The sequence below is a fragment of the Leptinotarsa decemlineata genome, unplaced genomic scaffold (genome assembly GCF_025532065.1).
Source record: "Leptinotarsa decemlineata unplaced genomic scaffold, Ldec_3_MD MMD2_tig00026340_RagTag_RagTag, whole genome shotgun sequence".
NCBI lineage: Eukaryota > Metazoa > Arthropoda > Insecta > Coleoptera > Chrysomelidae > Leptinotarsa > Leptinotarsa decemlineata.
The window spans coordinates 5,601,548-5,628,675 of record NW_027412694.1 but is presented as its reverse complement, the minus strand read 5'-3'; the positions used below and the strand labels follow the sequence as shown (position 1 = coordinate 5,628,675).

General features: G+C 34.2%; 2 protein-coding genes across 5 annotated transcripts in view; one reads left to right on the top strand and one right to left on the bottom strand.

The window, feature by feature from the left end:
* LOC111502962 (uncharacterized) overlaps positions 1 to 27,128 on the bottom strand; it is a 493,652-nt gene that overhangs the window by 204,745 nt on the left and 261,779 nt on the right. The window lies entirely within an intron of this gene.
* LOC141485870 (uncharacterized) lies at positions 19,857 to 21,344 on the top strand. Its single transcript, XM_074183435.1, has 2 exons — positions 19,857 to 20,340; positions 20,400 to 21,344. The coding sequence occupies exons 1-2, from the start codon at positions 20,170 to 20,172 to the stop codon at positions 20,793 to 20,795; spliced, it is 567 nt and encodes a 188-aa protein (XP_074039536.1). The 5' UTR covers positions 19,857 to 20,169; the 3' UTR covers positions 20,796 to 21,344.

The following is a 27,128-nucleotide window of genomic DNA, read 5'->3' as shown; positions in this document are numbered from 1 at the left end:
TGACACAACTTTTTTTCCATTCTCTTTGTCGGTTTCTGTGAGGTAACTTTCAGTTGAGTTTTCAGATGAGGCGTGGTTCTGGATTCCACTTGGACCGGGAGTAGCGTCAAACATTTCGGATGAAGTTATGGTTCCGGTTTGGATTCGGCTTGAACTAGATTTTTTTTGGATATGGCCAATGGTCATTGGATATGGCCAATGTTGCGGTTGTGCAGGAAGGTTCATTTTTATTTGGCGTTTTGTAAGTGCTCAAGACTACTTCTTGCTGTAGTGAAGGAAGAGAAGAATAATTAACAACTGTGTTTACGAAATTTGCAAGAGGCAGCTCTTCATCCGCTGAATCATTCAATGATTCCATATCTAATTGTCGAATCTTATAGCTTCTTTATCTGAAACAGATCTTTCCAAATCATTTTCATCTGAATCATTTCCATCTGAATCATTTAGTGATTCACTAGCTACTTGTCGGATTTGCCGTTTTTCATTTTCATCTGAAAAATATCTCAAATTATTTTTTTGTAGATAATTCTCCTTCTCTGTCGTTTTAGCTGCGGTATATTCTTCATCGCTAATAATGAAGGGATCGAGTGGTTCAATCCCGCACTTTCTGAAACCATTAACCGCATTTTCAACCGTTGCAGCCTTCAGATATGAGTTATTGAAAATTCTGCAAATATTTTTATCAGTGATTGTTTGACCAGGGTTACTGACAACAAAGGAATCGCAATCTCGACAAAAATATGTTTTCAAAGGCCCAAAAAAAAGACACATCTAAAGGTGTGGCGGAAATCCTATCATTACTATTCCGTTTTCTCGACAATAGTTGATACCTTGCAATGAAATGTGGGAAGAATGATTGTCAACCAATAGAAGCACTGGGTATTCAGGTGTGGGGTTAGTATGAGTTTTGAAGTGTTTCAGGTATTTTAGAAATATATCCGTACACATCCAACCGTTTTTGTGAGCACTTCTTCTGGACCCTGGTGGTGCCCCAAACAGCAACTCGTCCTTCATTCGTATTCTTCCGAAAATAAAAAAAGGAGGGACATAATGTCCAAGTGTATTTGCGGCGCATACTACAGTTGTGTTCTTGCCACGTGTTGCAGTCACTATTCTTGCAACACGTCGAGCCCTGGTAGGACTTAAAATGTTCGGAAGTTTGGTAGGCACAGAAGATAAACCACTTTCGTCTGCGTTGTAGATACGACTCGCCCCAAAATTGTATTTATCTCGAACTTCTCGAAGGATGTGAAAACATTTCTCAACAGCAATTTTGTTGAAACCCATAGGACTTCAACAATTGATTAGGATGCTTATTTAACACAATGGTTATGTTAGAGCAGATATGCGAGGTACACTAATTTCCAGTGTAGCTGCAAACTTTTCCGCAGCGTTGCAGGGTTGCGTTCCTAACTTAATTCCCCTAATGTTGGTAAAATGGCCGCACCATGCAGAAAACCTACATTGTTACGTTTGAAGAAAGTACTAGCCGTTCGTCATCTTACCCACTTCGTCAACTTACCCGACTTTCCCCTACTACATCGCTTTAGAATAATTATGTTATATCGTTATAAAATTCGCAGGTCAAAGACACTGACCTGTATAATTCTAAATCTGATGTAGTTTTCGGATTTTGGTATGCTCATTATCATTGGTGTGATCTATCCAAATAATTATGAAGATCGAAGAAGGTGATTATGAGTCAAATACGAGCATTTTAGGTAATGCGGTTGAAATGACGGGAACAACAACCCGGAGTCTGCGACCGTTACCACATCGTCTTTAATAATGTCTACCGCAGTAGCAGATGGAACGTCAGGCATAAAAACCTTCGTACCACAGCCGAAAAAACCCCAAAAATTGTTTCAACACAGTTATATTCGGCCATGAAAGTTAACATTCTCTGATCAAACACGTAAGTCTCGAATATTTGCAATGTGTAATAAATTCAACCAACAGTGCGAGAACATATACATACTCAACACCCCTACACGCATTCAAACGTGAGAACAGAATCATTATGTATTCAAATCAACCATAATATTTCAATTGTAATGCAGTCACATAACTGTAGTTTTTCAATTTTTTTTTCTTTACTTCATTCCAGTATTATCTATCATAAGTCATTAGAGGCAAATTGTATTTCATCATATATGTCGGACTTTATATGTAGTGTCCTGTTATTGGTGCCGAATGAAGAATAATGTATAAAATATCGATATATCAAATATAAGAAATGATAAATAACAGGGTCTTTGTTAGTTAAAACGAAAAATTTATGATAATGATGTCACAAGATTTGCAAATCTACAAAAATACGTATCGTCCTGAAATTACTTTTTCAGATGAGAAGATTTACAGTAATGAATGTTCCTGAAGTTGATCAGTTATCCTTATTGATTGTTGGTGTGGTGTGTATGGTTATCAAACAGAATCGAAGAGAATCCTAGCTTCCAAGTAAAAATATCCAGATAGATGAAAACACATTCACAAATTTCAACAGGAACAAAATAGATATTTCGTTTCAGGAAAACTCTTGAGCTTTTTAACCAGTTCAAGCTTCTATTATAAATCAGAAGATGATTTATTGTGGCTCGTCATATTTCTTCAAATAATTGCATTTTTTTTATCGGGAATGCCAATAGCTCAAAAACAAAATTTATAGAGAAGGATATTTCGAATGGTTGTTGATACAAAACATCTACCGATAATAATTGGGTACTTTGACATTCAAATGAGGTGATGCATCAGAATTGATATAACGCCTACTGGCAGTGGCGCAAAAATCTCAGTGCAGAAAACCGAACCAGGTTTGTTAATGCTCGCAACAGCTGCAAACTTAGGATAAAAGAAAGCAAAGAATTTCACAATCAGAGAATTAGGGATAAACTACTTGGCAGTCCCAACGGGTCTAGATTTTTTTGGTCGGTAGCTAAAACTGTCAATCAGAACTCAATAAAATCCACAATTCCACCATTGAACCATCCACTTGTGCAACAGCACCTATAGAAGAACCAAATTTAGTAGCTGAACACTTCACGTGTCACTCCACAGTCAATTTTCTAGGAAAGGCGCGACCCACAATTTCCAAACTAAAATCCACAATGCCGGAAATTACTTTTCGACTGGAGTCTAGTCAGGCGAATTTTGAAACAGCTCGATATCAAAAAGGCGTCTGGCCCTGATGTTATCCGTTATCGTACTTGAAAAGTGCGCAAATGAACTCGCGCCAGTATTTTGCAGATAAATCAACCTGTCATACAAAAAAGGGGATTTTCCTTCTCGTTGAAAGATTGCTCGCGTTCAGCCTATTCCCGAAAAGGGCAAAAAAATATTCCAGATAACTATGGACCAGTCCACTTGCTATCAGTGATATCAAAAATCATAGGGAAAGTCGTAAACAAGCATATTCTCAAATATTTGAAAGGCTTCAACATCTATCGTATGTCACCCATATTTGGAATACCGTAATCAAGAAACATGGAGAGCTGGGCAAAAAAATATTCCAGATAACTATGGACCAGTCCACTTGCTATCAGTGATATCAAAAATCATAGGGAAAGTCGTAAACAAGCATATTCTCAAATATTTGAAAGGCTTCAACATCTATCGTATGTCACCCATATTTGGAATACCGTAATCAAGAAACATGGAGAGCTGTTTCGCTTGATATTTCTAAGGCCTTCGACTGTGTGATGCATGAGGGTTTGCTGGCCAAACTATGGCTTGTCGAATGACTTTTGTGTGTGGCTCTACAGCTTCCTGAAAAAACGTTCCCTGCAGGTGTCCGTCGAATACTTTCACCATGAACGCTGGCGTTACCCAGGGATCCATATTGTTTCCAACACTTTTTTTATTGTGTATCAACGACTTATTGGAAAAACCCAAGAATCCAATATATTGCTTTGCTGATGACAGCACACTGGTCTCGTCATTCTATTTGGATTTCAGAACATCGGCTATGGAGGCACATCTTCACATCTTCAAGTGATTTCGAATTGGAGTGAAAGTAACTAGATTCAATTCAATGTCACAAAAACTCAGGCATCGGTTTTCTCCACGAAGATAAATGTCTCTGAACCGGATATAATAATGTCAGGTGAGACAATTCCGCTTTCTGCATCGATAAGTTTGTTGGGGTATAAAATGGAAACCAATATGTCTTGACATAATCATGTCGCTGGAATTGCAACGGCTGCTTCTCAAAAGCTTGGAACACGTTTCCGAACCAGAAAACTGTTCGGACCTCAGCAACTTGTAATGCTTCATAAAGCTCAGATCAGATCTATGGAGTATTGTTCACATGTATGAAGCTTCGCCCCTAAGCATACCCTGACGCTGCTGGATTCCATCCAGAAAAGATCATACAATTTCTTAGAATAATTCATAACATATTTTTTTGTTTCAATATTGTATTCAATCATTTTCTAAATATGTTTTAGGTCAATTGGTAATGCGTTGACAAATTTGGGACCGAAAAAAAGTTCTTTGTGTTACTATTTTTTTAGAGGATTGGCTATTACCATTCATGTTTGTGGTAGACCTGTTTTTCCTAGTATTTTTCTGGTTTAATTTCTCTTGATTTATGAACATTCTCTCCAAACATTGGTGAGTGCATAATAGTAACATTCAATATATTCGCTTCCTGTTCAAATGACTTGGCACATTTGATTCCACCAAGAGCGCTACATATCAGAAATATGCGACAGACTGTGGTTGCTCATCGTTTTGAGGTTCAACTTAGTACACTCGAACTTCACTGTTCAAGAACTCTTCCATTTTGAGAACTGCGTTTAAGTGGAATAAACTTCCTGAGAACGTTCGCACAGAAACCGCTCTTAAAGCGCTTCAAGGATTTGCCTATCGTGCTTGTGTTTGTATTCAATATTTATTCCTTCGTTTGTTACTAACTTCTCCACTTGAACAGGAAGGCTGAATAAATATCAAAGTTGCAAGTCTTGACAGAATCTTTCTGAAACAGCTCTCTCTCTCTCTAACCAAACCCATTATTTTGTTTTCTCACGATCAGTTCATTGCGAGTTTGTGATATTACGAAAAAAATTAATAATTATATTTCATTTCAAAATCGAGAATTGTGCATAAGAACTGTGAAGTTACTTTATAGGACGGTTGTGTACAATCCTAGTAATAATATTTGTATCAAATTGAAAATACACAAACTGATGTATATAATATTAATGTGAGGTATGAAGGCCGACTAACTCCGTCATCCTTTCGCACAGAGTTCTTTAGAAGGAGTTTCAGCTACCAGATCCCGAGTTCATGAAACGAGATGTCTTCAACCGTTTTAATACCAATTTCCAAGGATTCTTACTATCATTGACGACCCAATAGCTACATATCTATTACAAATCTACAAATAGTCATAGTATTCTAAAATAATTTTATCTTTTTTGTTTATTCTTTTACATACTAGGCGACATTTTTGAGGTTAAGTGAAAGAACAATTGAATGATGACTTGTCATCATCCAAATTGAACTTCGCCTTTTATCCTCATATAACAGTCAAATTGTACCTGATTAATTTGTTTGAAAAATGTATTTGAAGATAATAAAGACGAATTATTATTAGCATGTTCATGCTCTAAGTTCATTTGACCGGAGTGTTCGCTACAATCGTTGCTCAAGAACAGCTTACAAACTACTATACAAAAATGTTTTAAGCTTTTACAAAAAAAAAGCTAAGACTTAGGTATGATAAGTGGGAAAAGTTGAAGTTTTGGAGTGGGACGATTTTGTCAAGAAAAAACAATTATTCAAGAAAGTAGTAGGTAGAGTTAAGGCGATGCAAAATTGAGATTGGCAAGAGAAGCCAAGTCTGGCTGGGCCTGCACCTTTCAAAGATTGTGAATATAGCTTTTAAAGTACATCTTACTAAAAAAATATTTTTTTTACAATAAGCTTAAAACAGTAACGGATGAAAAATACTAGTATAATTACGAAAAAAGCGACGGGTGTTTGATATACAGAAAAATATGGCACAAAGCGCCCGCGCTTTTTTCACAATAATACTAGTATTTTCCGTTCGTTGTTTTAAGCTTATTGAAAAAAATATTTTTAACTTTTTAGTTCGATGTTTTTTAAAAACGTGTTTTTTAATTCGTTAAACTATATTAATTTATCATTTTTTAGTTTCGTATGCTATGAAATCGTGTTTTTTAGTCTTTTTAAACTATATTTATTTTATCCAAACTCTGGAATCAATCAGCCGTATATTATTTAGCAAAATGACCATTGATATTTTCCGATTCCGGAGAGGGAACCTGAAAATCAGCTACCAAGCCCAAGACAGCAGGCGCGCAAAGGAAGGTTATAAATAATGTAGCAGCCGCACGTCTTAATTAAAAAAAAACTTTTTTTTAATGAAGAAATACATGTAAAGTGAGTTCGAATTATATCAATGAGGTTACGTACAGCGCCATCTGCCCGCGAATAGACCAAGCAATAACCCCGAGCTTGAGAGTCACAAACAAATAAACATACATACATGCATACATATAGGTGAAGCTAATAAAACCGTGATAATAAATAATTGGATATTTTTGGAAAACCCACTACTTGTATAGAAAATGTACTAGCAGAAGTTCCACACCATGTATTTTCAAGAAAAATATTGAAATTCTCACAATTTTAGAATTATATGAACCGGCAGCTTTTGCCTTTTTTAATCTATCTGGAGAATTGTATTATTTTATTGAAGTGACGGCCAAACTGCAGGCCCTCTAGCATTTCCAACCCAAGTTCCATTATAAGCTGATAAAATAAAATCTCAATTCCAAATTATTCATAGCAACGCAACATTATTATTATCATCATCTCAATCTGACAATATGCTTTCGTTGCGTTTAGGATCTATGATGTGATGTACCATTTTTATTTTTGTGTATCTCGGTGCGGTAAACTCTCGAAAAAGGGATATAAGGATATGCAATTTAAAGACTGAAGTAGAAATTTCGAGATTGAAGTCGATATTTCAAATTTTGAAGTATTATTTTCCAAGAAACAAGTAATAAAATATGTGGCCTTTCTGGGCTTCCGTCCAAAATTACAGATATTCAAGGATATCCCTTGCATAATATTTGTGCTCCAAAATATATTTACTGGACGTTGACGTTTAACATAATCATTGGATGTTCAATAATTGCGTTAATTTAAGTTCAAATGAAAAATATGTCTTAATATGCATTTTTGTTTAGATGTAGGAGACTTCGAAGAACATTTTCATATATAATTGAACAAACCAGAAGTACACTTGAACGTATTTCAAATATTCAGTTCAAAAGTTACTTTCAGGATAATTCTGTTGGAAAAGTTTTTCAAATATCTAGAATCCATTGAAAATTTTTGAACTATTACAGAAATAGCATGGCGATACAGATGTAAAATAATTTGAATCATATTCGAGAATTCAAATGACAAAACTGTATCATAAATAAATTTTCAGGAACACCTATACAACACATTTCAAAACGAATAGCTAGGAAATAAATAATCTATTGCAAAAACAGTAAAAAACTATTTGCAATTTATCTGCCATATCTCTTCCTCGTATAAATAATATCTAATCAACATCGGAGTATTCGTTATGGTTTCATTTGTTTCGAATGTTAACAAGTGTTTTATTGTCTTGGGTGGAATGCGGGGGCGGGTGACTGATTGCCGATATACGTTGGCGATAGAGGAAAAAACCGTCGGTATTAAGTAAGAGTGATTTTGATATATATTATCTCCGAAGGTTGATATATCAATTTAGATATCTTTGATATACTATGTAGGTTTTTGTTCAGACTACAGATTAACGTTTTTGAATTCACGACAAACATTTTTTTAATAACTTGTCTAAGGTTTGGCAAGTCGGATAATTGGGAGCTATACGAGTAAAAGTCCGATAAAAATACAAATTGTATGATTTTTATTATTGACATTAACATTGGATATTGCAAATAATGTCATTCAAGCTGAATGAGTTATTTTCAGACTTGTTTAATGAATCAAATTTCTTGGGAAAGGAAGATTTTGGATACTTCTCCATCTTTATACAAAAAAGTGGGAATCTTCCAAAGAAAGGAAGCAATCAATTTCAAAAAATTAATTATATACAAAGATGTGTAGATCATGCAAAGAAGTAACTTTCAGACACAATATGAAAAAAACCCTCTCGAAACAGCATACTTGCATAATGTTAACATTGAAATACAGGACAGAAAAATACTTTTGATACAAATACTTTCATATGAACACTGAATTATACAATAACACTTTTCATTTTCGAAGAGTTCATTGTTTTGGAACAGTAATCTTTTTTGAAAATTAGCACTTTTTTCAATCATTAGAAATGCAATACTCTTGTCGACGCGCGTTAGGAGATGAAGAAAACTAATGGCAATAATACTGGAAGTAATATTTTCATAATAACTGTTGAATAAACAGAGATATCTTTGTCATTTATTTCTCCCTCACATAAAAAACGCAGCCTGGAGAACGATTTTTTTTTCAGATCGCGACAGTGAATGGTTGTGTTAAGAGGTACTCGCAAAAAACTAGAATTGCTGGTTTTTGATTGTTGCTTCTACCACCTCCACTCTAAATAATTAGAAAATAAGGCTAAAAATCTTTTCGTACCGTTTCATGTTATTATATGGTATGAAGCAATTTATAAAATGACGTTTCGTTGATTGGGTTCCATCATCAATTTTTCAAAACACAAGCACTACAGAAAAATCCTTAAGGCACTCTCAGAGCGGTACCTGTGCGAAAGCAGCGATTCACATTAGATTTGAATTGCTGGAGATTAAATCTATTCGAAAAAAAGTTCTCAGTAAGTTTATTTCACATAGGTAAACGGAGTTCTCCAAATGAAAGAGTTCTTAAACAGTGAAGTTTGAGGTGTACTGAGTTGAACCTCGAAACGATGAGTTCGTCGCGTATTTCTGATATGTACCGCTCTTGGTGGAATCAAATATGCCAAGTCGCTTGAACACTTACCGTGAAATTATCTATAGAAGAGAGACAAATCTCCAACCTTTCTTCGATGTTCTAGGCTAGGCTATCAAGGTTGCACGTGATGTTCGCGTCTCCAATCAGGCGGACGGCTCTTTACTGGATGGACTTCAGCCACTTCAGGAAATGTTTAGGAATAATACTCCAAAAAAGGTCTCATCTGAGCTTTATGAAGCATCAGAAGTGGCTGATTCAGTACAGACATCTACTTTCGTTATTCAATTTTAGTAGACCCATGTCACAGGGCTATATACCTTTTCTATGACTTTCCAAAGTTGAATTGATTTGTGTGCTCTGAATATGAACAATATTAGTCTCTACTTTTTTGAGACATCCGTTATGGGGCATTGTATGACTTTCATTATGTTTTTCCGAAGTGAATGCATGTATTTGTGATATATGACTGAATGTATTATGATGAAATCAGATGTATCAGAAGTGGCTGATTCGGTACAGACATCTACTTTCAATTTTAGTAGACCCATGTCACAGGGCTATATACCTTTTCTATGACTTTCCAAATTTGAATTGATTTGTGTGCTCTGGATATGAACAATATTAGTCTTTACTTTTTTGAGATATCCGTTATGAGGTATTGTATGATCTGACTTTCATTATGTTTTTCCGAAGTGAATGCATGTATTTGTGATATATGACTGAATGTATTATGATTAAATCAGATGTATCAGAAGTGGCTGATTCAGTACAGACATCTACTTTCGTTAATCAATTTCAGTATACCCATGTTACAGGGCTATATACCATTTCTATGACTCTCCAAATTCGAATTGATTTGTGTGCTCTGGATATGAACAATATTAGTCTCTACTTTTTTGAGACATCCGTTATGGGGCATTGTATGATCCGATTTTCATTATGTTTTTCCGAAGTGAATACATGTATTTGTGATATATGGCTGAATGTATTATGATGAAAAAAACTAAATATCCGCAGTTGGAGTGAACGGAACACAGCATTGAAAATTGGTTCATATATGGAATAGATAATAACATACATATAGATAGTCACATCTTCATGTTATTCACAATGACGGTGGTGCAGCTAACAAACGAAATCCGGTAATTTTGGTTTTTTGTCAATATCTCAAAAACGGCCATTGATAGTCAAATTCGAAAAAAATATTTTAATGGACATTCTTTCACTTTTAGTTCATCTCGATAACTATTGCGTTAATTCAATGCATCCTTCGCAAAGAAAAATGTTCTATTTAACAGTTACCTGTATTCAATAATTTTTCCTCCCAAAAAGGTGCTGATAAAGTACACAGATGCTTTTTTTAACATTTGGAAACAACAACAAAAATCAATTGGCGCTCCAGGGCGACTTCATTGATTCCAGTGGAGCAGGAATCGAACCTACGGCCCTCCGATCATGAGTCGGGCGCACTACCACCGCGGCCAATTCCACAATTCCACATTGTATTGAATTGATGGAGTTGCGAATCCCCAGAAATATACATAAAAAATGATTGTCTCCCTGAAACATGGCTTTTGTTTAGGAATCAACATTGATACAAAGAGGTGGTAGTGTTTCCATTTGAGCATGACAATCAACTTCAATAATATAACGACATATAGGAATATCGAAAATATAAAATGATCACAGTCATTCGAAAAATTACAAATAGTACAGATCTATTCTAATACTTCTGACGTTGAAAATGGTTACAATCGCTCACTATCTTGTATGAATAATAACATATCGCCAGTTGAATTGTTTATTGTAGAATTATACTGGTACATTGAATGTATACTTGGAATATTCCCGTGGTGAAGTAAAAATATCGATTTCTTCGGTATTTTCCGTATATCATGAATGAACTCCAAAATGAACAACTTTATCTCCATTTAATATCACCCTTCACTCGAATTCGAATATTCCTGGATATACTCGATTTTGAGAGGATTGCAAATTCAAAATGATTTACCTGGAAGCTAGTAACTCAATGAAAACAATGAATAACGCTTTCTTGTGAGTTGAATAGTCAGATACTAAAGGTATTCTTTTGACAATAGTTTCTTCAGGAGATGTTGGTTTTCAGAATTCAAGTGGCAGATTATTTCGTAAGTGTCAACATTGTTGTCAATCGATCACTAATTTTATGATTCATACAACACGTAATTTCTTCGAGGTGTTATTTCCAGAAAATGAATAATTGATGACCCTTATCATTTGAATTTTTTTGAGATAGTTGGAATTGATTGCGAATAACGATTCGACATCGCCCTTGCACCATGATTTCCCAAAGGAGTTTTTACACTCATGCTTGGATTTAGATAGTTCCACTTCCATTCAGTATATTATTTAAAATCATCAATAATTGGATTTTACAAGACATTTTAGTTAGCGGAAAATTTACATTCCAATCAACTTTCAACAATTCCCAAACCCACATTGATTCAAATAACCTGTCTCAGTTTTGTGATTAGGTCTCCGATCAGTTAATACTTTCGGATAATGGAAGTTTCAACCTTCGTCATGCAATAAAAATATTGTTACAGACAAGTAATGAAAAGAAATGTTTCTTTGGTGAATTTTCAAATCGATTGTTATTCAGTATCACCCAGTATGAAAACGAAGGGACTTCGTACCACATAAAAATGACACTGAAAAATATAATGTGAGGCAATAAAACACTACCTCTTACTATCCTATAGAACGCAAACTGTCGAACAGTCAATAATGTATATCAAGGTCTCTAGTGTTCGTTTGTCCATACATACATTCAAATTATTTTTATGTGAACATTTTTTCCTTCTCAGCTTATACGATTAATACAAAAACCATGAATTCACTCCGACTTTCTGATTTCAAACTTGAAATATTTTGTGAATTGAGAAACGTATTAAATATATACAGTGCTTACACAGTGAATTAGCAGCTGAAGTTGGGCTTGCGATATCGATTTTCGGCGTTTATTATAATAATAATAATGAAAATAATAATAATCTTTATTCACAGTGAATTACAAGGTAACGAAAGTTATGGAAACTCTTAAATAATAACTTGAAATTTTCACTCGGAGACACTCATTTAATAAAGTAATCATTTTAATCGACTTGCAATAAATGCAAGATGCGAAGTAAACTACTTCAGAAAAACCCTACGCGATGCAAAACGTAATTATATGAACAAAAGTAATTTAGGTCTATAAGCAGCGCTTACTTTGCTGATCATTATTATTTCTCAACTTTAGAAAAACATTGAAGTTTTGCTAAACGGAGAAGCTAGCTGCACACTAACAACTTAATCTGAAAGTTTTTAATCATCAAAATAGAACATATAATTTAAATTGAAGGTGAAATATTGTTAGGAGAGATTAATTTTTGACAAAGGAAGATTTTGGCTTTCTATTTCTCCATCTCATGAAAAAAATGTGGAAATTTTTCAAAGAAAGGAAGTAAGCAATTAATTTCAGAATAAACTCCTTATTAAAATGTGTAGATCATGCAAAGTAGTAATTTTCAGATACAAACTGAAAAAAAACTCTCTTCAAACAACTACTTGTATATGAACATTGAATTTAACGAAAGGAGAATACTTTTGAAACAACCACTTTTATATGAACATTAGATTATACAAAACACTTTTTCCTATGTAGTTTTTATTTTGAACATTCGTTATGGAATTGAATCAGAAATCATTCACAGGATTGATACACAATACAGGTATGAAAGAGATAAAATTTCACTTACGTGGAACACTGTCATCCTCAAGAGTCGACATGTGATGTTTCGTAATGCGAATGTGAAATAATCCGTATTGTTATGAATGTTCATCTTGTAATGTTATCCAGGTTGGTGCTGAAGAGGCAATAAGACACATGTTTTATTCCGGAACATGGTATTCCACTATTGAGGATGACAGTGATCCATGTGAGTGGAATTTTATATCTTTCATATGGACGGATGATATCTGATTCAATTCCATAACTCCGTAACAGATGTGTGGAGTACGAACTGAATAAAAGGAAGTGTTTTTATATAATTCAGTGTTCATATAGGAGCAGTTGTTTCGAAAGTGTTTTTTTTTTCATATAACTGATTGTTTATATAGAAAAGTGGTTGTTTCGTGAGGGCTTTTTCTTCTAGTTGGTGTCTGAAAGTTACTCTTTTGCATGATCTACACATCTTGGTAAAGAGTTTGAATTGATTGCTTTCTTCCTTTCTTTGGAATATTCTTTCCCAACATATTATTCCTAATTAGAACCCGCACACAGAATATTGCTTTTTTATGGCAAACAAACAAATTTCAACACCTCCGATTTCCCTTAAGACTCTATTGTTTCTGATAAAATAAAACATAAATGATTGAGAAGTTACTCCTGATTCTTTGAATTTCGTCTTACATCAATCAAATTATTTGTGAGTTGAAGTATATCCTGCGTTGTGTGCAAGACCATGCCCAGAGGTGGTTCGGGAGGTCTGGACCTCCCTGGCAAATGATTTATTGACGGATATCAATGAAAAAATCAAGCTTTCATGGTTGACAGAACATCGCGCTAATCCAAATACTAATAACCCCGAACGGTATTGCCGCATAACTGTGGCAATACCCCTATTAGAATACTCAAGTTCCCAGCTCAAAATAAGATTTAATGACCACAAGAAAGTGGTTGCTGCTATACCAACAATCTTTTCCATGGAGAAAAATGCCATTCCAAAGAAAGGACCTGGTTATGTACGATGACCTGGTGGAACTAGACGGAGCACAAGGCAAATTTCAACTATGGAAATTATTGTGGCAGGGTAAAACATTTTCGGACAGGCCTTCTTGACCCCGGAAAGGTCATTTTCCTCACTTAAGGGTCTAGAAACCTACCTACAGTGGGCAAGAGAGGCTAGCCTCTCCGGCCCGCTTAGCCTCTCTTGCCCACCTTAGGGCAGACCCAACTGATGATGTTCTAACAGAATTTGCCCATAAAAAGTCTAGAAAGTTTGATTTTGTACTGTGAATTCACTGAACTGTAAATTTGAGGTTTCTAGTTTTAAAAACGAATATGTTAGTACGGTTTTTCCAGTGGAGGGCTTTTTCCGTGCTAATGGTAATTGATTGAATTTGAATTAGCAGGTTTTTTTATTGAGACCCCCGAAACAAAAATCTGGGCACGCCTTGGTTGTGTGACTCAAAAATAAAAGCATTGGCAGATGAAAATTGTAAAAGATTTTCGCTCAAGCAGAAGTAATTCAAAAATTTGATTGGATATTTTTGAAACTGTCATTGAATTTATGACATTCTCTGTCTATAAGCTTTGTACTAGGTTGACAGGTACGAAATCTTTTTTATGTTTTTTGAAAGAAGAACACATGCGATGGAATCTATTTTGATGCTGCTACTACTTAGTTGTCTGTGTGTGTAGAACAACAGCTAGCGGTTTTCAACCGGCCAAATTAATCATCCAATCCCTAAGAAGTTGATACTATGGGTCTAGCCAAAGTTCAACTCTCAATCAAGTCTAGAAATTTGAACTTCAAGAGTACAGCTTGATTTGATTCGATTGCCTTCTAGCTTTCTTCGGGAAATTCCCACATTTTTTATGAAGTTGGAGAAGTAGAAGTATTTTTCCCAAAAATTAGTCTCTCCTAAAAATATGCCCCCTTTCAATGTATCCACATGTTGAAGTATATTGATGTAAGTAAAATACCATACCTACATTTCACGAATAATTCAATAACAAATGCTCCAGCATTCGACAACTGCGAACCGTTGTTCATGAAATATAATATCATGCCTTTGCTATCTTTATATATATTCCATTGTATATTGGAGATACATAAAAATAACCAAAATTATGAAACACTCTGTCATAACCATGAATATAACACCAGATCTGGCGACTTATTGAAAATACCCAAATTTCGTTTGACAACACCCAAAATGAATTCTTTAAACTTGAATTTATATAATAAAATTCCGTCAAAATTAAGAAGTCTTAATTTCAATCAGTTCAAAATCAGAATAAAACAATATTTGAAATCTAAATGTTTTTACAGTGTGCAAGAATATTTACAAAATAATTTTTGAAATTATTATAGTTGTATATAATAATAATATATAAGAAGGGAAAGTTTGTTGTTAATCTTATTCTTGTTGCAGATTTACGATATTGTTAGCCTTTTTTAAAATTGTATGTTTATGCTGTATTTATTATTGATTTATATTTTATATTTTTGTTTTTTTAATATCTAAAAATTTGTTCAGAATTTGTGAGAATTAGACTGTTATATAATATATATATATATATATATATATATATATATATATATATATATATATATATATATATATATATATATATATATATAAACAGAAGTTAATATCGGACATAGTACTCAAGAAAGTGGCAATGTCCGATATTAACTTCTGTTTCTATATCAAGACACTCAATATCTTTCATATTCGTATATATATATATATATATATATATATATATATATATATATATATATATATATATATATATATATATATATATATATATATATAGATGCAAATGTGCGTGGCGATCATGCTTTGATAACGCATCTATCGTTGTTTGGGTTGCTTTGTTTGTTGAATGGATATAGAATAGATATTTGGAATTATTCTATAAAAATTGTTGGTTTCTCTCTCTATCTAACTTTTGGAACTGTCGTTCGTGATGGGATTACTGGAGAAAATATTTTATTATGAACTTTTCCAGAGTATTTAATTCAGGCTATTTGGTATCAGTTAATGACTGTTCATAACAGTTGCAAATTATCTTTAATAAAGCAGGTTAACTATTTGCATCACCTTTACCTATCAATGAAATAGATGAAAAATTGTTTGTGAAGTCTCGTAATATATTCATTACTGAATTTGCTTCGAAATAGTAAAAAATACTAGAATATCGAAACCTCTTCACCTTTTTATTTGGATCTTAATAGCGAAATTGTTTGAATCAGTAAAACGAGTTCATAGACAAAGTGAGCTCAATTATCTTTTGAGATCACCATATTTCATACTTTAATTAAGTTTCCACAGCGGTTGTTCGATTCGAATCAGTCACTGAGACGACTTCGATTCAATATTTGATTTGAACTAGCGTACAAGGGTCTAGTAACGATATCAAAGTTGATTCAAATATTATCATTCAATTCCAATATCGAAGTTGTTAACAGGCGTAATGTAATGACTGAGTAAAAATGGGGTCACCTAAACATTTATCACTCAAACCAATAACGATTAAACCCAATTAATACTATTGTTATGTGAAGTCGACCAGAAAGTGATCTGAAACACTGATACATTTATTGACTATGGAGTGGTATAGGGTGATTCACTATAGAATTCCCAAACAGTAACTTCATATTGAAAGTCAACCCATTTAATCTAGTTCATTATGAATACAGGGCAGACGTATGGATTCTGAGTTATCTTAACTTTTGAATGGAAAAGATATTATGGTTGCACGAAATGTATGTAAAAAGGTTTCATTTTAATTACTTTTTGACAAGAAAGACAGCAGTGTTGCATCACTTACCAACTTTTTTTTAATAAAAAGGGAAATTTCGTTAGACCTCGTGCAATAAGTAATTTAATATTAGACCCAACGTTTTACTTCCACCATTTACAACTCACTTTTTCACAATAATAAGGTCTGTTTATAAATTTATTTTCTACATAATAAAATACTCCTAGGGTAATTTCGCTGCAAACATCTTTCTTCTATCCACAAGTTCGACATTTTTTTCAAGGACAAAACACATGCACTACAGGAAAAACCTCAAGGCCCATTAAGAGCGGTTCACGTTGGGTTTGAATCGCTGGAGATTAAATTCATTTGGAAAAAAGTTCTCAGGAAGTTTATCCACACAAACTTAGTTTATGTGGAGTTCGAGGTGTACTGAGTTGAATCTCAAAACAATGAGCAGCCCTAGTCCGTCGTGTATTTCTGATATGAACCACTTTTGAAATGCAGGCTTTGAAATTCCAGCGACATGATTGTGCCAAGACATATTGGTGTCCATTTTAACCCCCAACAAACTTATCAAAGCAGAAAGCGGAAGTGTCTGTTCTGTTGTTATTATATCCGGTTCGAAGACATTTATTTTTCTGAAAAAAACCGATGCCTGGGTTTTCGTGATATTGAATTGAACCTGGTTGTTTTCACCCCAATTCAAAATCATCTCTAGATCCTCATTGAGATATGTAACTTCCTACTGTCGATGAAGATGTGCATCCACAGCCGGTGTCCTGGAATCCAAATGGAATGACGAGATAAGTATACTGTCATCAGCAAAGCAATATACTGAATTCTTGGTTTTTTCTAATGAGTCGGATATACAATAAAAAGAGGGTTGAAGACAATATGGATCCCTGGGGAACACCAGCATTGATGGTGAAAGTATTCGAGATATATCCACCGAAGGCCACTTGCAGAGAACGGTCTTTCAGGAAGTTGTAGAGCCACTCATAAAAATGATCCGACAAGCCATAGCATCGAAGTTGGCCAGCAAACCCTCATGCCATACGTAGTCAAAAACCTAAGAAATATAAAGCGCAACAGCTGTCGACTCTTCATGTTTCTTGATTGCATTATTCCAAATATGGGTGACATGCGGTAGAAGGTCGCTTGTTGATTTTTGTTTTCGAAAGCCATATTGTAATAGCTCAAGATAATAATGATAATATTAATGGTCTTCATTGGGTGAAATAGAATATGACAACCAAGAGGCAAAGTTCTACAAGCTTGTTCTACTACTTGAAGTGTTTGAAATATTCAAAGAAATGGTTTTCTCCATAATATTAGATATCACTGATAGCAAAGTGACTGTTGTATAGTTATTTGGGAGGTAGTTCATCTTGCTGAAATGTAACATCAGTCGAAAACTCATTTGGGTTTGTCAAATTTCCTAACCGGTAAATGAGCAGAGTGGTAAGAAGTAAATTCGTAAAGAGACCTTATTATCGTTAGAAAGTGAATGCTAACATTTTGAACTGAACAAAACTGGAGTGAGTAATGAATTTTTTTTTCAATTATTATAACTAAAAAAATGTATTGAATCGAAATTTGAATAATTTATCTCAGCGATGAGTGATACAACATTGATATCTTTCTTGTTAGGAAGTAGTTAAAATTACGCTCATTCAGGTGAATTTTGTCCGACCATGATATCTTGTTCCGTTCAAAAATTCATATAGGGGGACTATTTCCGTACTGTATGTGAATATTTCTCCGTTATTATTCGGGACGATGATGCGTTACCATATTTAGAAAGCAAGAGTCGGCTAAACTTCGCCCTTTCATTGATTTTTTTATCTACTTCTTCTTTATGAACAATGTATGTCAATGAATAAACCATGAACAATTAAGTCCATTTATTATCATTATTATTATATAATGAGTGTAAAGAGGATACAAAAATCCAAGTGAGAAATGGAAATGACTACACCAAAAAGTGAATACAGAAATTGATTTAGTGAATAGAATATGTGAAAATTTTTAAGTATCTGGAGGAAAATGCCTAAACTTGATTATATCGACCATAGTAGCACTAACATTGAGGCAATAGGGCCTCGAGGTGCAGTGATACAAATTACAGGTGATATTGCCTATAAGCCATGGTTTTTGTAACATTCATGAGTAAGGAAAATCAATTTGATGAATCGAGAAACACAAAAGCTGAAAAGCTGGTGAAAGTGCCAGATATGGATCATCAACTCCCTGAGTCGGCAAAATCAATGAGCTCTAGTCACTCAGCGTGTATGTTAATGATTTCATACTCACCTAATAGAACGCAGTTTGGAAAACTAGATGATAAAGAGTCAACTTGTCGACCTCAGGATAGCCTCTTAGGGTCTCTTTCATTTACAATATATACTTCAAATTTTGTATATGTTTCAAGATGATATAGCTATTATCTTTATGCAGACGATACTCAAATATATTATTATTTCAATCTAATATATCTCGAGTGTATTTCATCAGTTTGGACTTCTATTCTCTAATATAAATTGATTTGAAATCCCTGGAAAAAATAAAAGATTAACCGAAAATAACGATTTTATTAAAACAACAAACTGAAATTACAGGGAAATAACATACAAGCTACAACCAGAAAACTTGGTGACGTAACTTGGTTTGGAATCTTTTAATTTTAATTTTTCATTTTTGTTAATTTTTGTTAATTTTCAGCTTTTATTAATATTTCAATTTTTTTATTTCCTGGTTGTAGCTTTTATGATATTTCCTTGTAATTTCAGTTTTTTGTTTTAATAAAATTGTTATTTTCGGTTAATCTTTCCTTTTTTTCAGGGATTTCAAACCAATTTATATTAGAGAATGGAAGTCCGAACTGATGAAATATACCACGAAACATTGTCAACCACCTTCAAAATAATATATCTCGAGTTATCAGTAGAGCTTACCAATGATGATTTCACCTCGTTATATCAAATCTCAACTGATCGTGCTTTGAAAATTAATCCAAAAAAATCTGTGGTTTTGATATTCAGTAATACAAATTTATAAAACATTTTGAAAGATCATGTAAATGTAATAATCGGTGATGCTAAAATGCCTATCAAATCATCTCACGAAAGTTTAGGATTGACAGTCGATACAGACAACATGTTACTGATGAACTAAAAAATTGTTTTTCTTCTTTGATATCAATCTACTCCGAAATGCAGTAGTTATTAGTTGATATTGAAAAAATACTGTTTAATTCTTTAGTAGATACTATCGCAGTTTAACCACTCTGGTGCACTGTATAGCCCTTGCCTAAATTGCTTAGAAATACTTCGTGTCCAGAATAGTTATTTATGTATCAAGGGAATTAGGAGGGTCTTAATTACCGATGGCAAAGTTTGCGTCCCGAGGGCCTCTGGCCCGAGGGACAGCAATTGCCTGAGGTTATTAAGGCTCATTAATTCCCTTGGTACATAGATAATTTTATTTCTGACCGATTTCAATAAAATTTTGTTCATTTTTGAAACGGAAAATGTACCAATTCATTACCTTCCCGGTATATTTGAATCAGGTACCGTTGATTATAGTAGAGTTTTCTTGTTGCTAGGTTGTTGCTATGTTACTTGTTTATAAACAGAACTTTGTTATCAAGCTGTGTTTGCGGTGAAAACGTGTTTTCTACCCCAAATATAATGGAGGATATTTTGAAAAAAGCTGAACAAGCAAGAGAATCATTAATTCCATCGAAAAGTGAAGCCGTATACCAAAAAGAATACAAGATATATCTGGACTGGCTGACACGGAAAAATGTTATGCCAAAAGATGTCACTGAAACTGTATTTCTGGCATATTTTCAAGAACTGGTAAGGAATTTTCTATGTTTTTCGGTAGATTTGGTAGTAATTGTGTTTATTCGTTTCAGTCAGAAACGTATAGTCCGAATTCTTTATGGACTAAATGGTCAATGCTAAAATCGATGGTGACTATACATGAGAAACGAGATATCACCAAGTTCAATGAACTACAGGCTTTTTTGAAACGGAAGAGTAAGAGTGATAAGCCGAAAAAGTCTGCTGTTTTATCTCCTAAAGATGTTATCAGATTCCTAAAGGACGCTCCTAATGATATTCATTTATTGCATAAGGTAATTTTTTTCTTATTTTCCTTTTTGTGTGTATTTATTTCCTTTTTTTTTGTTATAGGTTGTTTTGATTATGGGTTATTTTGGAGGATGCAGAAGTCAGGAACTTTTGAATATGAAGATATCGGATATAGAGGACCGGGATTCCGTTATGGTAGTGAACGTACCGGAAAGTAAAACTGGTGTATCGAAGAAATTTACAGTTGTGGATGAAAAAGAGTTCTCCGCTTTGCCTTTATTAAGACTTTATATGTCTTTGCGTCCTTAAGGTATTGAACGATTTTTTTGAGCTTCCGACAAAATAAATGTACATCTCAGCCAATTGGAAAAAACATGTTTGGGAAAATCCCCAGGAAAATCGCAATGTACTTAGTATTGCCAAACTCATCTTCCTATACGGGACATTGCCTTCGTCGCACTTCTGCTACTGCTCTAGCCAATGCAGGAGCAACTATGACTAACTTAAAAAGACACGGAGGTTGGAAAAGTTCCACGGTGGCGGAGGGGTATTTGGAGGATAGCATCGAATTGAGAAATAAAACGACGCGTATGTTGTCTACTTTGTCATCAGAAGAGGCAGGTACCTCGACTGTAGTGAACAGAAGCTCCAGCCATACAAAAGAAGAAATTGTTTCCAGTGGCGGAAGTAATTTTCAGGGAACATTTCAAAATTGTACATTTATTATTTGTAATGACGTGAATAAATAAAATATGGTTCAGTTTTCATTTCTATTTATTTTTACTTGTGAAAGGTAGAGGGAATTATAAAATCTATAATGTCCCAAGGGATTTATGACCCTCTTTATTGATAGCGTAACTATTACGATATAAGCTTATAATATCCCGATCAGAAATAAAATACATTCATCATGTTTTCGACTCATGTATGAAATTCGTAAACGCAACAGTTTAAGGAAAACTTAAACAACTTAAATGGTTTACTATGTACAACAGACGACGACAACATGTAGCTTGAATGTTCTATAAAATATTTACGCCATGTACATCTCCCTACTTATACAAAAAACTGAAATAGAGAACTGACGTACACCATCCGAACATTCGTCGACAAACAATTCTTGCAATCCCAAAATATTACGAAGAAACACAGCGGTTCTTTCTCCTACAATCCACGGACAATATAAAATAAAAACCAAAAGTAAATAATAAACAATTTCGACCTTGAAGTAAATGAGCAAAATGTCTACCTTCTGTCCACGATTCCTGAAGTCTTGTACAGAAGTTTTATAAACAAGAGCCTGAAGATGATCCCAAGAATAGCAATCTAGAAGATTCATATCTGGACTGCGAGCTGGTCAATTTTCCTACATGTTCAATCCAGCGATTAGTAAGGTGATGTCGAGATGCTGATGAGCAAGAATACTGAAAGAAGCCCCGTCGTGCATAAATCACAAGTACCGGCACTTTTTCTACCAAAATGGGTGAATGATCTCGCAAAGAGAGAGGATTTACCTGTTAATCTCGCTGGTGGAAAAAATGGGCCAATTAGGTAGTCACTAATCATTTATTTCATCACCTGCATTTTCATTAAAACTCCCAGTTTCACATAATCTTCCAAATGTCTGAGCACATGGAATTACTCTGTTAGATATTTGTCCTGGTAAATTTTCTGTGCTTCCTCCGCATTTCCAATTGATAATTCATAAAAAAGTGCATGTCAGCCATTTCAGCATTAGTGAAATTATTCATGATGGAATCACTGCTAATTGACAACTCTGACTTTTACTGAAATGATAACACTATCACTTTCAGTTGGTCTCCAAAGCAGGCGTTCATGATATGCAAAGTGACTTCAATTTTTTTTCAAACGAAGAGGATGAAGAGAACTCAAGCGACGAGAAAGTTGTATTTTTAGTTGATTATAAAAAAGAACAAATTTCAGTGAATTTTTTTGTTATATTTCAAAAAGATTAGGCTGCGTTTTCGACTAAACGAATAACATAGCCATATTCCAACCGGTTTTCAAAAACATTATTTAGTTATTGGGTTGGGTTTAAAAGCAGCTCTCAAAGCTGAGCTCCGCCTATTCATCATTTCTTTGAATGTTACTTAATTTGTGTTCCTTATTGTGATGAATAAAGACATATTATTATCATTATATTATATTATTATTATATTATACACATCATATCATATTATTATTAAATTATAGACATGAACCTTTCCCTTGAATCGCAATTGTCTTCCTTGTAGTCTACGACTACACTTGTTTTGATTAATAAACACCTAGTTTTCATGAAATGATTTATTCTATAATAATGTTGAAGTTATTTCATCATTTATATGAGTGTTTAGGTACAGAAAGGGTGAAAAGATTCTTTCAAAACTATTATACATTCAAGAATTGAATGGGATATGTGAATAGTCCTCGTTTCTACACATACTATTTCTATGGTGGTTCCATATTCATTGAATTTATAACAAACCGTTATCTCAAATAAACCGGACGATTGCTGTCCATAATCTACCTTTCCGCACAAATTCCATAATTTTTAGGTTTTATTTCCAGTTTAGTGATTATAAGCGTGGGCATGTACCGAAGAAACGATTGTACCAATAAATAAACAATAAACCCGCATATAGCGAGTAACAAGTCGGTCGTACCTTACTAGGAGAATGTTTTATAAATAATTGCGCTCGTTGTTCGGTTGCCATTGACAGATATTAATCGACGATTATTGTACGAAAACGAAACATTTCACGCAGTTCGACTAAACAATAGAAATGTATTCGTTGGTTTGTTTCCGGCGCAAGTTGATTATTCCAACAGCGGAATGTTCTCTGGTTTATGCCAAAGGAAATTATTAGAATAAAATTTTTCATTTGTGGATTTTGAAACGAATTGTTCCATTCTACTTAGGGAATTAGTCTAATCAACAAGTTCGAAAACATGAAAAATAGAGATAAAGATCCTAAAAATATGAGCGATAGCTCATTCGATTCAGAATCACCTCTAGAAAAATGTTTTTGAATGATTTTGGAACAGGTAAAAATATGAGCGATAGCTCATTCGATTCAGAATCACCTCTAGAAAAATGTTTTTGAATGATTTTGGAACAGGTAAAAAATTGCAATTGTTGTTATCAAAATTAGATAAAAAAAATGGTATTTACTTTTTCGTTAATAACTCAAAAAATATTAATACTGTACTGTATAAAAAAAAAATTTATCACCATTTTTCAAAAAGTTTTTCCCAATCTCCGTTAGCATAAATAATGGGATAAAAGGTATAAATAATTGGCCCGTAAATTTAAAACTTCGTGGAGCCCTTATGATATATATACTTCATACGATCCTGCGATGAAAGTTCATAAAAATTCATTAATTTGTAAATTATGATTTTTTATAACTATTGCAAAATGAAATATCTAAAAATTGTTGATGACATTTTTTTTCAATTGATATTTAGCTATGTCTATTATGGCAGTTATCAACATAGGATATGAATTTTTTACGTAATTTGTTTATTAAATTGTTTTAAATTGAGAAATTCCATATATTTGAATTTTTTTTGCTATTTTGTTGTGTAGAGATAATTATGATTCAAAAATGTTTTCTTGATTTTATTTTTAATTGTTTGAAATCGATTTTTTTATATTTCGATTGTTAAAATAATTAGTTGAGAAATAATTTTGCTTTTAAAAATCATAATTTACACTTTCAAATAGTTTGACAAGAAAAAATTTTTATTTATTATTTAATTGTTTATTAGTGCAATTTTTTACCTGCACCTGATTAGACTAAATACTGAAATTGGGTTTGGCCAGTTACAATTTGTGTGTATATGTAAATGTTAAATTGATGAAATTTATTTTGATCTTGATGTTGACATGACAATCCCAGGTAGGGCGTTTCATTTCGGAAATATTCGGTCCAGAAAAATGTTTTGTTATGTTGTTATGAAAATCGTCAAATTTGAGTTTTAGAGTGTGGATTCTCAACCTGGATTTATTTGTCACTCGAATCAGGTGAACAAAATTGAAAAAGGCGTTGTTCACAGGAAAGTGCGTTTGCGTTGATTTGCGGCTGGTGTAGTTCAAGTAAACGATCTAGTGCAACCAACGCCTGCCCTTCAATATTATAGTTATTCTAATTTAGTTATTCAATAATCATATCTGATTATATAAGAATCACAATAATTATATAATATATATCCATTAATACGGAAGTGTTCACTAGCCATATAGTCTTTTTCAACTAAAATACCATTTTTAATCCTTTTCTGCCAGTCTTCTTCGGTAATATTAGATATTAGATACTTCTTCTTCAATTAGCTGTATTACCTTCTTATCAAATTTCGTTGAATTATGTTTACCCCTGATGCTTTGTTTCAATTTTCCCCAAATCAACTCGATGGCATCAAAAACACAAAAATAGGGGGGAAGTCTCGGTATGGTGTGCCCATACTTTTCAGCAATTCTCTCAAGAGCATATACTTCTTCAAATGTTGTGGAATTGGCCGCGGTGGTAGTGCGCCCAACTCACGATCGGAAGACCGTGGGTTCGATTCCTGCCTCAATCGGATATTTTTCTTGAGATAATTTATCTGGTTGAAGCTGGGATGATTTTGCAACCGTGTTAGGAATCACACGTTAAAAGGTAAGACCTCGTTAGTCCTTAGCTCGCACAAGTTTCTCGACTTCTGAGAGTTGTCGTTCGTATAGGGGCGACAACTGACTAACGGAAAAACTGATTTCAAACAGATTTTTAAAAAAATATTTCTGTCTGTAAAACTTCAAGTAGTTGGTTTTTGGTATAGTAATCTTCAAAATACAAATTGTTATCCATTAAAAACTTTATATTTAATTTTTCCTCGAAATTTTATTCGGTACTTTGATGAGCATATTGATTCATTTCTACTGTACTGACACTTATTTAATGGCATAAATGCGAGCGAAACCGCGGGTAAAAGCTAGTATGAAATATATATGAATTAGAGAGTTGACATAATTATTCATTAACATTGATACCTCGAGCATACGAAGTAATAACATGTTAAGATGGACGCTATCATTGATACTTTTGTATTCAATGCCAGCAATGAAAAGAGAGACATGGTACTAGCAATGATATCCAAACTATTAGACCTATAAGAAGTTTCACCTCAAGAACTCGTTTCTACGCACATAATTATGCGAAAAAGAAGACAAGAACTAGAGCAGAAAAGATCCTGGGAATATGACAAAATGCACCCTGACGCAAATGACCAAACACATGATATCTCAGGCTACTCTTCTGAAGAAAGCTTAGAAGAAGAGACGATTGTTAATAAAAAACGCCCGGCGGAGATAGAGACACCCAAAAAACTACAACAACCCAAAGCAAATAACAAGACTAAAACACAGGTTCATAGCGAGATACCAAGAATAGAAAAGACGAAAATGTCGTCTAGAAAACCTAAGAAACTCAGGGCTAATAACCCTGAAAACAAAGACATCGAAGCAACCAACGAGGTCCCAAAACCTCAAAAACCAGAAGAAAACCATACATCCGAGAATATGGAAGCCGAAACACACGAAGAGGAGGCTGCGATGCCTAAAACAGTACAGGCAACCGGGCCAAAAATAATCAGACCACCACTTATCATCATTAGACAGAAAAAAATGTGTGCAAAATTCAATGAAATAGCCGCACGAGAAAAAGTAAACTTTACGAAGACGGCAAACACAAACGATGACGTCAAAGTCAAATCCGCAAGCCCGGACGACTTCAGAAGAATGGTCAGAATACTAGACAAAGAAAAAATCCCGCAACATACATATACAATGCAGGAAGTGAAACCCTTAAGAGTAGTGTCCTGAGGTGTATCTGAATTCCTCGAAACCGTAGAAATCAAAGACGATCTGAAAGCCAAGGGCTTCGATATTATATCGGTAGCCAGACTGAAGTAACATAACAAAAAACCACTCCCGCTTGTATTGGTCCTCGTTACTAGAAAACAGAGCCATATGTACAAGGTCAGAGAAATCTTAAATGTGCGAGTGAAAAGCGAACCACAAAGATCACGAACAATAGTGGGGCAATGCTACCGCTGTCAAAAGTTTGGACACCCGCAAAAAAACTTCAAAGCAGTCCCTGCGTGTTCAAGATGTGCCGGCCACCACCTGACGGCCGAATGTGAAAGGCCGAAGCAAGCCCTGGCGAAATGCTCCAACTGTAAAGGGGAACCCCCAGCTAATTATCAAGGATGCCCGGAAAATCCCAAAAACAAAAAGGCTAACACCAAACCCAGAGACTTGCCAGCCCAACCAAAAAGTCCGACAGGAACAAATACGATAAAAAATGGAGTGTCATATGTGAGGGCCGTAAAACCCACAAAAAACAGTGACCCCAGCTCGGTCGACGATCTATGCACGGCCTGCGACCAGCTACAGACTCTGCTGATGAACTTTCCCGTTCTGCAAACCATGCTTACGGTTACTACCCCCGCAGCCAAGACAAACTGAACGCCTCAAAGGCCCTGCCAAGGAGTGAGATCATAATAATCTC